The following is a 13,158-nucleotide window of genomic DNA, read 5'->3' on the forward strand; positions in this document are numbered from 1 at the left end:
AATTAAGTTATTAATGTGTATAGTTCACATGTAGTATGGACCCCCTATGGATCCTCATGGATACTAGTAGGCTGATAAAAGAGGAAATTTATTGCCTGATTATTGAAATACAAAAGCATGATATGTGCTATGTTACAGAGTGTGCATGATCTTATGATGTTTATGATGTTATTGTTGCTCATAAGTTGTTTTCATGAATCTCACCGAGGTAAGTGGATAGTAAATGTTTTTATTATTGATAAATAAGTTTGTTATAAATTATGCTCCATTGGTCGTTTTTGTTTTCTACAAACCTTTACTTCTGTGACAGTGAGATAGTGTGATGTCTTTACTGGACTAGTGTAGCTCATTCCTTACTTAACCATTTCATATCAGGAGGAGTTGGTTCCCGAGCTCGTTCTGCAGGAAGACGGCGAGTTGAAGCTAAAGAATTTATTAGTTTTCCTTCTAGCATTCATTCATAGTATTTCCTTTAAGTTAGTTAATTCTTTCATACGTTTAATTCGTTTTGGTTATTGTGTAAGGGATGTTAATCATAATCTATTTTATTTCGCTTCCGCACTTAGAATAAATATATACATTTCCTTTTAATTTCCGGGGCCGTTACAAATTAAAATTCATTCTTAATTTGTATTATATTAATATTTTATAAAACTTAAGTTTTTAAGAATATTTATTGGTCTCAAAATTATACAAGGTTAAGTTTCATTTTTGTTCTTAATTAATAATTTAATATTATATCACTAATAATTTATATTAGTAATTTGTTATTAGAAGGATTATAAATAACCAATGATATATAATGAATAGTCTAAAGAAAATTAAAAGAATGAAAAATTAAGATGAATTATGTTACAGAAAAAACAAAAGTAGTAAGATAGAAATAAATATATAAAAAAAAATAAACTTAAAAAAAAACCATTAAGCCGTCGAAACAACATTACACCTCCTGTAAATATCTCACAAGCCTCTAGTTCCTCTCGCAACAAAATGTGGTATCTCTTTTTTAGCAGGTTCAAAGGAAGCACATCCCTAACAACAAACCAATTTCTTGACACCTCCACCTCAGTTTTATCCCATTTCCAATGTGACTCCAGCTCATAAAAGTTGTTGAAGTTGTTGTTGGTGTACCTGGTGCCATTATTGGATCTTACATCTTAATCTTCTCTTTATACTAACTTTTAACTATTCTACTAAATCTCTTGAACACTTTAAACACTTCAATTTTAAATTAGCGACACTGGTGGCTGATTTTTACTTTGGGCTGAATGAAGGATCCTTGGCTTTGCTAAAGCCTTAGTAGGTGTTTTGGATGAGGTCAAGGCACCAAAATGAAATAGGGTGTGTAGGCCAAGTATTTGACGTTGTTGTTTCTTCACGAGCTCTTAGTGTAACTCTAAATTTGACCTTAAAATTATAAATGAATAATATTTATGGGTTTAGATATAAATTGCAGATAACCTAAAAAAATGTATAATTTGTTAGGATTTTTTTCTCTTGATGAACATGATGATATATATTAGATAATTTTCTGAATCTAAATACATAAGAGAAGAAGAATACGTGTGACACAGAAGAAGTCCGTGGGACAATTTCTTAGCCTCTTAGGTACAATGGTGTGAATAAATGATAGGTTAACATGTTAAGAGATTGTATCATAAAATTGTTGGACAAAGCACAAAACTTGATATGAATTTCCTCAAATATAAATCTGCTGCAGGCTCTACAGGTAAAATGGTATAGAATTCAAGGCTGAGTTATTTTAGTCGATACTTTAAGTTAGAGTTATAACAGATTAAGAATTTTGTTGAATTCTTTTACAAATTTAAAGTTTTCTTCGAGTTAGTTCAAATTTTATAATAAAGTTATTTTATGAATGAGATAAATTTAAAAAATATCACAAGTTAACAGTACGAAAATTCTAGCTTATATATATGTTTTGCAATTCAAATGAAGTATATTATTGAAACAAATAATTTGATTAACGAATCCATTTCATCAATTTGAGAAGAAAAACAAATTGATAGTAAAAAAGAAGATGAGCGCCTCCACTTCATACATCAATCCCATGAACATAACCACCTTATTGTCTATGGATAATTGAATTAATAATATATCTTTTTACATATTGAATGATTTAATGTAAGTAAAAATAAAAGAACTGCATTAAATTATTTATAAGATATTGGTGTATTTAAATAATATATTAGTTAGTAATTTGGCTAGAATTACTTCGCATTTTGGATAGAACTAACTAATTAGAGTAAGTAAATAACAATTTAATTTTACCCTAAATGTTAAAAATTCAGATAATTTAATTCATATCCCTCTTAAATTGCGAAAATAAAAAAATTGGGTTAACAAAAATAAATTAAAATTTTCATTTAAAACATAATTTCCATTTTTTCATATTTAATTTGTTCTAGCATTCTCACATCCCTCTTAAATTGCCAAAAAGATTTGGGTTAATAACAATAATTTTTAATTAATTAAAATTTTCATTTAAAACATAATTTAGATTTTTATATATTTAATTTATTCTACCATTGATTCTTTTTTCAGCTTAAGAGGAATATATAGATATATATATATATGTATGTATAAGTTAGTAAATGGAAGACAAGTATGGCCCTGGGTCTGGGTCTGGGCCTGCGTCTGGGTCTGGGTCTAGGCTTGGATCATAGTTTGGGCCTTTGTCTCGGTCTGCACATGGTCCTGGGCCTGGGTCTTGGCATGGACATGGGGAAATGCTTAATGTAATATATTTATTCTCTGTAAATGGCGCGAGGGTGCAGCAGCTAAGACCCGACCCGAGATTGCAACACAATCAACGGTAAGTTGAGGGCATAATAGGAAATTCACTTCAAAATTTAAACTCTGTTTTCCTGATCCGACGAGGAGGAGAAGATGAGTCTCTGTTTCTAAGAAAGAAGAAGGATAAGAAGCGGAAATCCAAACAAGACATTCACTGTTTGTTTCCATTCTTGTTTTCAAGATTAAGAAGAAGAGACTCTCTGGGTTTCCTTCCATTTTTTTCATTCTTCTGCAAATCGCTTCTGTGGTAAGAAAAAGAGAGATTCAACCTCTGTGTTTTCTTTTAGGCCTTCTCTGTTCCAAATCGAGAGAAGGGATTTACAGTTTGTCTCCCTTCTTGTTTCGAAATAGAAGAAATTCTCTGGGTTTCCTTCTATTGTTTTCATTCTTCTGCAAATCGCTTCTCTTTCCTTGCTTCTGTGATAAGAAGAAGAGAGATTCAGTCTCTGTTTTCTTTCAGCGTTTCTCTCTTCCAAACAAACCGTTGAAACCTTTCCTTCTTCAGATTCTCTATCGCCTGCGAGAAAGATTTCAAGATGGATGAAACGTTGGAGATTCTTGCAGCTGCCAAGAAAGCCGCTGATTCTGCAAACATAAAGGGTATACTTCGCGGTTCATCTGACATTTCCAGATGTGTTGATTGTTTGAAGAAGCTTGAAACCTGTCCCTTCAACGCTGAAATCATCAACACCCACAACATCTACAAGAAGCTTCAAAATCTCTGCAAGCACAAGAGCAGAAAGATCTGCTCTGCAGCTTCCCAGCTTATCGATGTGTGGAAGAAGAGAGAGATCGAACTCTCAAAACGTTCGACGCGGCCCGGTGTCATTCGCATCAAGTTGCGCCCTGCACCTCCTGCTCAGCCTAGTTCTGACAATGTTTCAAACTCGCCCCCTCTTCAACCCTCATCTCTGAAGATGGAAGAGTCAACCAAAGCTTCGAACAAAGGGCTCATCATTCGCCTCAAGATGCCATTGCAAACTCCTGTTCAACCTTCATCTCAGAAAGTGGAAGATGCACCAAGAAAAAAAGTCAGGGCCATGCTTGAGGAAGCCTTCTCAAAGGTAGCATCAGAATCCAGGGGAAAGATTGGAAAGAATATGTGTTTGAGGGATCCTGTTGAGGTTGCTGCAACGGTTGAGTCTGAGATGTTTGCTCAGATGGGTACTTGCCTTGGAAATCAAAAGACGAAGTACAGGTCCATTCTGTTCAACCTGAGGGATGCAAAAAATCCAGACTTGAGGAGAAAGGTTCTTTGTGGAGATATCAAACCTGCTGAGCTGATCAAGATGAAAAGTGAGGAGATGGCAAGCAATCAACTTAAGCTTGAGATGAGTGAGATAAGAAACAGGGCTGCACTTAGGGAAGAGTCTTTGATATGTCAATTAGCTGAATGTAATGCTGTATATTGATTTGTTTAGACCATTGGAAAGGAAGTAATATCCTGTATTGCTTCGTTTGAAAGAAATTTGATGTAATAGGTGAGTGCTACTGTTAGAGTCCTGTTGAAATTTGATGTAAGTGAATATGGCTCTTTGAGCCTCTATGAAAAATTCAATGCAATGAGATGAACATTTTGCTGATTCGAAATTTTTCATTTTGTGCTTCTCTGCTTCTGTTTTCCTTTATGGATTGTTCTTCTAGGCATCTAATGTACATAGCAACAATTTTTTGAATGAGGAATTTTGCTAGGGGTTGAATTGAGGGAATCCCCATGGATGGAGTCTTGATTGGTGGTGACTCTGCAGAGGAATTTTATAGTTGTTAGTTGTTTATTGTCTTCGATGGAGTCTTGAGAGTAATTATGTAATATTGTTAAAGATGAGAAAGCAAGATATAGTTCTTCAAGAAATTATGAAAGCATTTGGCAGAAATATTTAAGGCATGTTTGATGATATTCATGATTTGCAGCTCCACCAGCAAGAATCAATGTTGGTCCCTTAAATTTATATACAGTCATCACTCACATTTTTACCTTCTTCATGACAATGAAAAATCCTTTTAAATGTTTCTTTCATTATTATTTTTAATGTGTACATGCCAGTTTTCTCTTTGTGCTTAAGGAGGCCACCTTGCCTTTGTAGGTGTTTTGGATGATCCTCTGGCCCCAAAATAAAAGAGAGTGTGTAGGCCAAGTATTTGATTATACATATATATATATATTTTTGCTGATTATCTTTTGGATTCAAATGGTTATGGAGGTGTTTTCTCTTGCAAAATTTAGTTTTGAGTTCCTTCTTATTTTTAAAAGAGAAAATATAATACCGATCTTCTGAGTTTCAATAACTTTTGTTTCGTGTCTTATTTCTTGTAGGTTGCACATGAAGTGTTGAATTCTGCAAATCTTTTTTAAGTATTTATTATGATGATATTTATTTTACATGAATATGATTGAATTTCTGAATACAAGTCTGCTGCAGCCTTCAATCATAGAATGGTCTAGAACTCGAGGCTTATTTAGTGGATACTGTAGGTTATGTTTATAACAAATTCGGGAATTTTTTTAAGCTCTCTTACAAATTTTATGCTTAGTTGTTTGTTAAACTCTCTTAACAAAGTGCTTTTATAGGGATCCAGAGCATTATCTAAGAGTTGTGAGGGTTTAGTTAAAAAATTCACTACACTTTTTGCAGCCACATACTCTGCCTTAAGCTTTAGATTGAGCCACTATACTTGTTTCTTCGAGTTCTAGCTTATCATGCATGATCCAAGGTGAAAAATATGCTCGTAACTGCTGTGATGGAAAAAGATAAAAGCAAAAAAAAATCAGAGCAGGAAAAGCAAACGTAGCAGAACCTGTAAACCTTTTCTTCTGATTCCAGTCTGTGTAAAACAAGCAAAAAGAGCCTCTATATATAGGCTTACATGAAACAAACAGAGCTAAAAAAATCGTCATCAAATCCCACAACTAATCCCACTACTCTGTTACCTATTTGCAACTGTAAAAGAAACTTGTTTAAATTTAGGAAACTAACAGATAAGAAAAGACTCATTCAAACTTTAAATTATATTTCAACACTCCCCCTTGATTTAAAGTTACTAACTCCCATAATTTTTCTGAAATTCTCATGCTTTTCCAATGGAAGCGCCTTTGTCAGTATATCAGCAACTTGTTCCTTTGTATTATAAGATTTTAACATGATTTCTTCACTTGTAACAAGCCTCCGAATGAAGTGATAATGAACGTCAATATGTTTTGTTCTGCTGTGATAAGCTTGATTCTTCGTCATTGCAATAGCTGACATGCTATCACAAAAGATCTCTGTTGCTCCAGCTTGCTTCTGATCAAAATCAGCAAGAAGTCTCCTTAGCCAAACTGCTTGACTGGCTGATATTGTTGCTGCAATATATTCAGCCTCTGATGATGATAATGCTACCACCTCCTACTTCTTTAAACTCCATGAAATTGCTCCTGATCCAAGATTGAACAGAAATCCAGACGTACTTTTTCTATCATTGATACAACCTGCATGATCACTATCAGTGAAACATGTTAGTTTAAAAGTTGATACCTTGGAGTACCAAATTCCCAACTCTGCAGTTCTTGCTATATATCTTAAAATTCTCTTTGCAACTCCAAGATGCAGCTTTCTTGGATTATGCATAAATCTGGACACAACTCCAACAGAGAAAGCAATATCCGGTTTGTTATGAGACAAATAATTCAAGCCTCCAACAATACTCCTGAAATATGTTGCATTCACACTTCCAGCACCATCATCTTGACTTAATTTTTCATTTATATTTATGGGCGTGACTTCCTTTTTGCAGTTTAGCATATTGAACTTCTTCAAAAGATCCATTGCATATTTTCTTTGTGAAATAAAGATTCCATCCACAACTTGCATTACTTCAATACCAAGAAAATTATGTAACAAGTCTAAGTCTGTCATTTCAAATTTTTTCATCATGGAGACCTTAAACTCAGCAATTATAAACTCACTAGAACCCATAAAAATCATGTCATCAACATAGAGATATACTACCAGAAATTTATCTTTACCATACTACCAGAAATTCATCTTTACCATTTTTCTTTAAATAAAGCGTACGCTCATTTTCACTTCTTTCAAATCCATTCTCCTGAAAATAAGAATCAATTTTGAAATACCATGTCTGTGGTGCTTGCTTTAAGCTATAAAGCGCCTTTTTTAACTTGTACACTTTATCTTCATTACCATTTGCTATCAAACCTTCAGCCTGTGAGACGTACACTTCTCCCAATCACCATTTAAAAAAGCAGATTTAACATCAAATTGGTATACTGCCTAATTTAATTGAGCAGCTAAGGCTAGAAAAATTCTCACCGTTTCAAAGCGTGCAACAGGAGAAAAGGTTTCATAAAAGTCAATATCTTGTTGTTGAGAATAGCCTTTTACAACCAGCCTCGAATTGTGTTTTTGGATGCTCCCATCTGCATGATACTTAGTTCTGAACACCCATTTGAGCTCAATAGCATTCTTTCCTTTCGGTAAGTCAAGCATTTTACAGCTGACAGCTCATTTTCCATAGCTTTATACCATTCCTTGCTTTTTACAGTTTCTTCAAAGTGAATAGGATCTAAGACGAGCAGAGCAAAAGTACAAGAATTATAAATTTCTTGCAAGGATCTATATTTCCTTGGAGGAGTTTCACTTGATGAACTTGAAGATGATGATTCATTGCTTGTAGGAACAAATGAATTGCAACTTCCAGGAGTGCCGGAGCTGGAAATTGTTGGTGTTGAATTCAGTGACGATGCAACACTATCTTTTAACACTTGAACATGCTGCTCTTTGTTTTCTTCATTCCAAATCCATTTTGCATCTTCATTAAAAACTACATCTCTGCTAATTGTGATCTTGCCACTTGTGGGGTTATAGAGCTTAAATGCTTTGGATTGTGAGCAGTAACCAACAAAAATGTACTTTTCAGATTTTTCATCAAATTTTCTAGAATGGGTTTTAACCAAAAACTTTTAAGTGGCTTATCGTTGGTTTTCTACCTGTCCAAGCCTCAACAGGTATTTGATTACGAATAGTTTTTGTAGGAGACAAATTGAGAATATACACCGCTGTTGCAACAGCTTCTACCCAAAAATAAATAGGAAGACCTCTTGCTTGCATCATACTTCTGGCCATCTCCACTACTGATTTGTTCTTTCTTTTAGCTATACCGTTTTGTTGTGGTGTGTATGGTGCTGCAAGCTCCCTGCGAATTCCATTTTCCTCACAAAAAGTATTAAAATCAGTTGAAACAAATTCACCTCCTCTATCTGTTCGCAATGTTTTTATTAAAAGATCTTTGTTTTTTTCTACAAGTGCTTTAAACTTCTTAAATCTGTCAAAAGCTTCAGACTTGCTTTCTAAAAAATAAACCCAACTCATGTGGCTATAATCGTCTGTAAACAGCAGAAAATATCGACTACCACCAAGAGATTTTGTATTCATAGGCCCACACAAGTCTGCACGCACTAACTCAAGGCAATTAGAGGCTCTCCAGGCCTTTCCTATGGGAAAAGACTTTTTACTTTGTTTTCCATAAACACAACCTTCACAAAAACCAAGATTCTCAAGTTTTGGCAAACCAAAAACCATTTCCTTTTGACTCAACAATTTTAACCCATTAATATTTAAGTTCCCATACCGTAAATGGCACAATCGAGTCTCACTATCACCACTAGCAACCATAGCACAATTCTCGATCATTGAAACTTCTAGCGGAAATATTTTATTTTTAGCCATCAGAACTTTAGCGGTGATTTGCTCAGATTTCTTATCTCTAATAGTGCAACAATTAGTGTCAAACAGAATTGAGTATCCACTAATCATTAATTGCTCAATGTTAAGCAGATTATGAGATAAATCAGGAACAAGCATCACATCTTGTAAAATCTTAGCATTCCCTTGACTAGTTTTAATGCTTATGATACATTTGCCTTCAACTCGAATCTTCTTGCTGTCTCCTAGCGTCACATCTATTTTATCGGACTCATCAGGTTCCTTAAATAATGATTTTGTTCCACACATATGGTTAAAACAACCGCTGTCCAAAAACCAAACATTGTTAGACTGCTCTCTCTCACAAAAAAGAGCCATGAACAACTTACTTTCTTCATCTGGTTCCTCTGCAAAACTTGCTTGGTTGTTCTCATCTTTTTGTTTTTTCCAACAATAAGCCTCTCTATGACCTGGTTTGTTACCGTAGTAACATTTAAAGATCTTCCTTTGCCTCTCTTCATTAGATACTCTTCTGCCTGCACCTTTTCCTCGGCCTCTTTCATGAAAGCCACCTCTGCCACTGCCACTGCCACATCCAGCAGCATTTTCATGCATCTCCACCTTCACCTGAAAGGCTTTTTCTTCATTCTTTTCATATGACCTGAGCAATCTGTCTTCATGAGCCTGTAAGGAACTCATTAGCTCATCAAATGAATAATTTGATGAATCATGGGCTTCCTCAATAGCAGCAACAATATGTTCAAATTTAGGAGTAAGACTCCTTAATACTTTAGCAACAACCGTTTCTTCAGAAATCACTTCACCATACGACTTTATTTGATTAACTAGAGAAGAAACTCTAGACAAATAAACTTGAACAGATTCATCATTTTTCATAGACACAGTTTCAAATTCACGACGGTATGTTTGCAAATTTACCGTGATTACCTTCGAGGAGCCTTGGAACTCCTTCTTCAAAATTTACCAGGCCTCCAAAGATGTTGCTGCTGTTGCAATTCTTGAGAAAATTGTTTCATGGACAGCTTGTTGAATTAGGAATAAAGCTTTGGCATCCTTCTTTTTGGTTTCTTCCAATCTTTCTTCTGCCTCTTCATCTGGGTCTTCTAAATCCATGAAACCATATTCGACCAAATTCCAAAGATCCTGAGACTTTAAAAGAGTCTTCATCTTAATACTCCAAAACTCATCCTTTTCACCTGTGAAAATCGGTATGAGCGGCTGTGAGGATGATGAAAAAACGTTTGCTGCCATTCTCTGCACTTTCTCTCGTGTTTCCCTACACTCCCCAAAACCTTTTACTCAACTGCCCAAAGGACCAGAGCCTGGCTCTGATACCAGATTTGATGGAAAACGATAAAAGCAAAAAAAAACCAGAGCAGGAAAAGCAAACATAGCAGAACCTGTAAACATTTTCTTCTGATTCCAGTCTGTGTAAAACAAGCAAGAAGAGCCTCTATATGTAAGCTTACATAAAACAAACAGAGATAAAAAAACCGTCATCAAATCCCACAACTAATCCCACTACTCTGCTACCTATTTGCAATTGTAAAAGAAACTTACTTAAATCTAGGAAACTAACAGATAAGATAAAAACTTATTCAAACTTGAATTACATTTCAACATGCTGTTCATGTCATCCACGGAACTTACCTAATCACTATTAGTGAAGCCTATCAATTTAACTTCAGGATTTCTTTCACAATAAAGTTTATAGTCAAGGGATCCTCTTATATACCTCAACAACCTCTTCCCAGCCTTGAAATACAGTTCACCCAGAGATTGCATGAATCTTGAGAGTAAACTGGCCGCTTACGTGATGTATGGCCTAGTGGATATCAAGTACAATAACCAACCATTAGGCCGTCGAAACAATATCGCACCTCTTGTAAATATCTTGCAAGCTTCTACTTCCTCTCACAGCAAAATCTCAATCAAAATCATCATCAGAATCTGGTATCTCTTCTTCAGCAGGTTCAAAGGAAGTTTCTTCATCATCCCTGACAACAAACTGATTTCCTGGGACCTCTACCTCAGTTTTATCCCATTTCCAGTGTGATTTGTCAACCACTTGGACATTTCTTTCAACAACCACATTTTGGGATTCAAGATAAAAAATTCTACATCCCTTGGCAATGTTGCTGATACCTAACATGATGTGGATTCTTGCATTCTTAGCTTATCTCCCTTGGTCTCTAGAATATGGACATAGCAAATGCTTCCAAGCATTTTCGAGTACTCCACTGTTAGTTAGTTCCACACCAAGCCTCATATATGTCTCTTGTCTCTAAAGCATTAGTTGGCAACCTGTTTCGCAAATAAACAACCACATTTACAGCCTTCCACCAAAAACTTTTTGGCAATTTTTTTTCGAATATGAAATATATAGACATCTCTGTAATTATTTAACTTTTCTTTTACTTAAACCATTTTGTTGAGAAGAATAAGGAAATTTGAGCTGGTTTTGAATCTTAAACTGCTCATATAAATTGTTGAAGCTGTTGTTGGTGTACCTGGTGCCATTATCAAATCTTAGGATTTGATCTTCTCTTCAGACAGATTTTCAACCATCATTTTAACTCTCTTAGATACTTCAAACATTTCAATTTCAAGCTTTAAGAGGTATACCCAATAAAACCTTAAAAATTCAATAACAAAAATCACAAATATTTGTTTCCAAGCATTGGTGCTGCAATGATGACTATGTGTCTGTTTGTATTGCAAATGGGTGTACCAATTTAGTGTTTAATATCTCCTTTTATGTATACTTCCTATCGCATTTTTCAGTTATGCAGATAACAGTAACCCAAACAAGTATTTGTAATATTATTAAAACTATACCTTTTATGAGTAGGGTATCGAAAGAAAATTTAAAGCTCTATGCCACTATTTCTTTATTTTGACATTGTTGATCCACTAGTTATGTACTTATGCCATTGCTTTGTAAGACTAGCCTGGTTAATTGTTTTTGTTGTAACTTAATCGGTGATATTTTTTAATTTCTTCACGCAAGCAAATGTAAACAAGGTATCAGATTAAATTATAATAGATTAAGATATTATTATAAGTCAATAGAACTAAGAGAATTGTTTAAGATAAAAAACTTTAGGAGATAGTTCTTGACGAATTATGAGGTCATATGGTTTTCGAACTGACTATCATGGTTTTTCTCTAAATACTCAAATTTTTTTTAAGACAAATTTTTGGGATGGTCTCGTGTACATAGTCGTGATGACTTAATTTGGATTGTCATATATTATATTTTTTCTTGATTAATTATATTAAGTTAGTTAAAAACATTTGGAAACTTTGAATCATACATCCACAAAAATCCGTAGGAGAAGAAGAATTTGTATAACACATTAAAAGGAATCATCTATATAGAAAAGAAATTTTTTTTAATAGAAATCATGTATTTCAATAATTAAGCAGCGCCAATACATTAATAATAATACAACTAATAGTATTACAATCTTTTATTAAGAACATACATATAACAAAACTCGACTCGAACCTACTACTGCATAAAGAAATGTAAAGTACAAACTATTTTACCAAAAGTTAGTTTAGAAGAAAAATTAAACAGAGAAATATCAATCGGAAGAGTATTTGATAATCTTATCCATACTCTCTTCGTAAGCAACAATCTGTAAGGTTCTATATACTTCTTCAATTTCGAGGTCAATGACTTGTTGGATATCTATGTCATATAAGATCATCTCTCCCTTGCCATTATCAAGAAACACCTTGTCATCCTTCCAAAAACCCAATGGATAGCAACACCAATACAACCCAGGAATGGGATCAATTTTATACAATTTTCTCCAAGACTCCTCTACACCAATTTGATGTAAAACCCACACGTCAAACCACCAACCGTGCTCCATCCTTTGGCTATACCATTGACTAACACAAACCGTTAAACATTCACCTAATTGGTAGAACCACATGAACGTAAAAAACCTATTAGTATTATAAGGCAGCCTTGTGTTCACAAAAACCTCCTTGCCCATATCAAATGTAGTGATTCTTCCTTCATTGTTGGCACAATTTACAGTAAACCAAGACAAGGTTTCGTTCACCCCCATGCTTAAATTTTTGAAAAAATCAACTACACCCGTTCCTTGAACATCGATTCTCTTCTAAGAATCTTCTTCTATGCTGTAAAGTTCTATACAACAAGCTCTTGTCGGAATTCTGATGAGTTTTATCACCTTGTAATCCTTACTCTGTGTAAGATATTCAAAGCCAGAAAGAATTACATCAACAACGATATTTCTTCTCTCGCGATTAAAATGCTGAAATTAGGGTTCTATAGGAGAAAATTATTCCCATAATGATCATATAAACATACAATCCTGTTACATGAACCCACCATGTTGACTGTCGTTGACCTACAATCAGGTGAGTTGATGGAAGGGAGGTATTGGGTTGTAGACATTTCATGAAGATTGCTATAAGAATAGAGAGAAAACATAGCAGACTCCTCCGTATCATTAGGGTTATGGTTCTTGTTTATATGACTGATGAGGAGTTGGGAGGTGATACTGTTGGTGTTCTTGTTGTTGGTGATGAGGAGAATGCTTTTTGTAACGCCCAAACATGGGTATTTTTGTAATTTTCTTAT

The 13,158-nt window shown here is 34.5% G+C and overlaps 1 protein-coding gene across 1 annotated transcript; it reads right to left on the reverse strand.

Annotated features, from left to right (window-relative positions):
• Window positions 1-12,124: 12,124 nt before the first annotated feature.
• Window positions 12,125-12,619, reverse strand: LOC148240269 (uncharacterized). The gene has a single exon (XM_088212118.1). The coding sequence runs from the start codon at window positions 12,617-12,619 to the stop codon at window positions 12,125-12,127; it is 495 nt and encodes a 164-aa protein (XP_088068244.1).
• Between the last annotated feature and the right edge of the window lie 539 nt (window positions 12,620-13,158).

The sequence above is a fragment of the Carica papaya genome, chromosome 9 (genome assembly GCF_054855325.1).
Source record: "Carica papaya isolate Zhongbai chromosome 9, ASM5485532v1, whole genome shotgun sequence".
NCBI classification, from domain to species: Eukaryota; Viridiplantae; Streptophyta; class Magnoliopsida; order Brassicales; family Caricaceae; genus Carica; species Carica papaya.

What these genes read in the sequence shown, in the direction of transcription:
- LOC148240269 (XM_088212118.1), bottom strand. Translation starts at nt 12,619, where the DNA reads ATGGGGGTGAACGAAACCTTGTCTTGGTTTACTGTAAATTGTGCCAAC.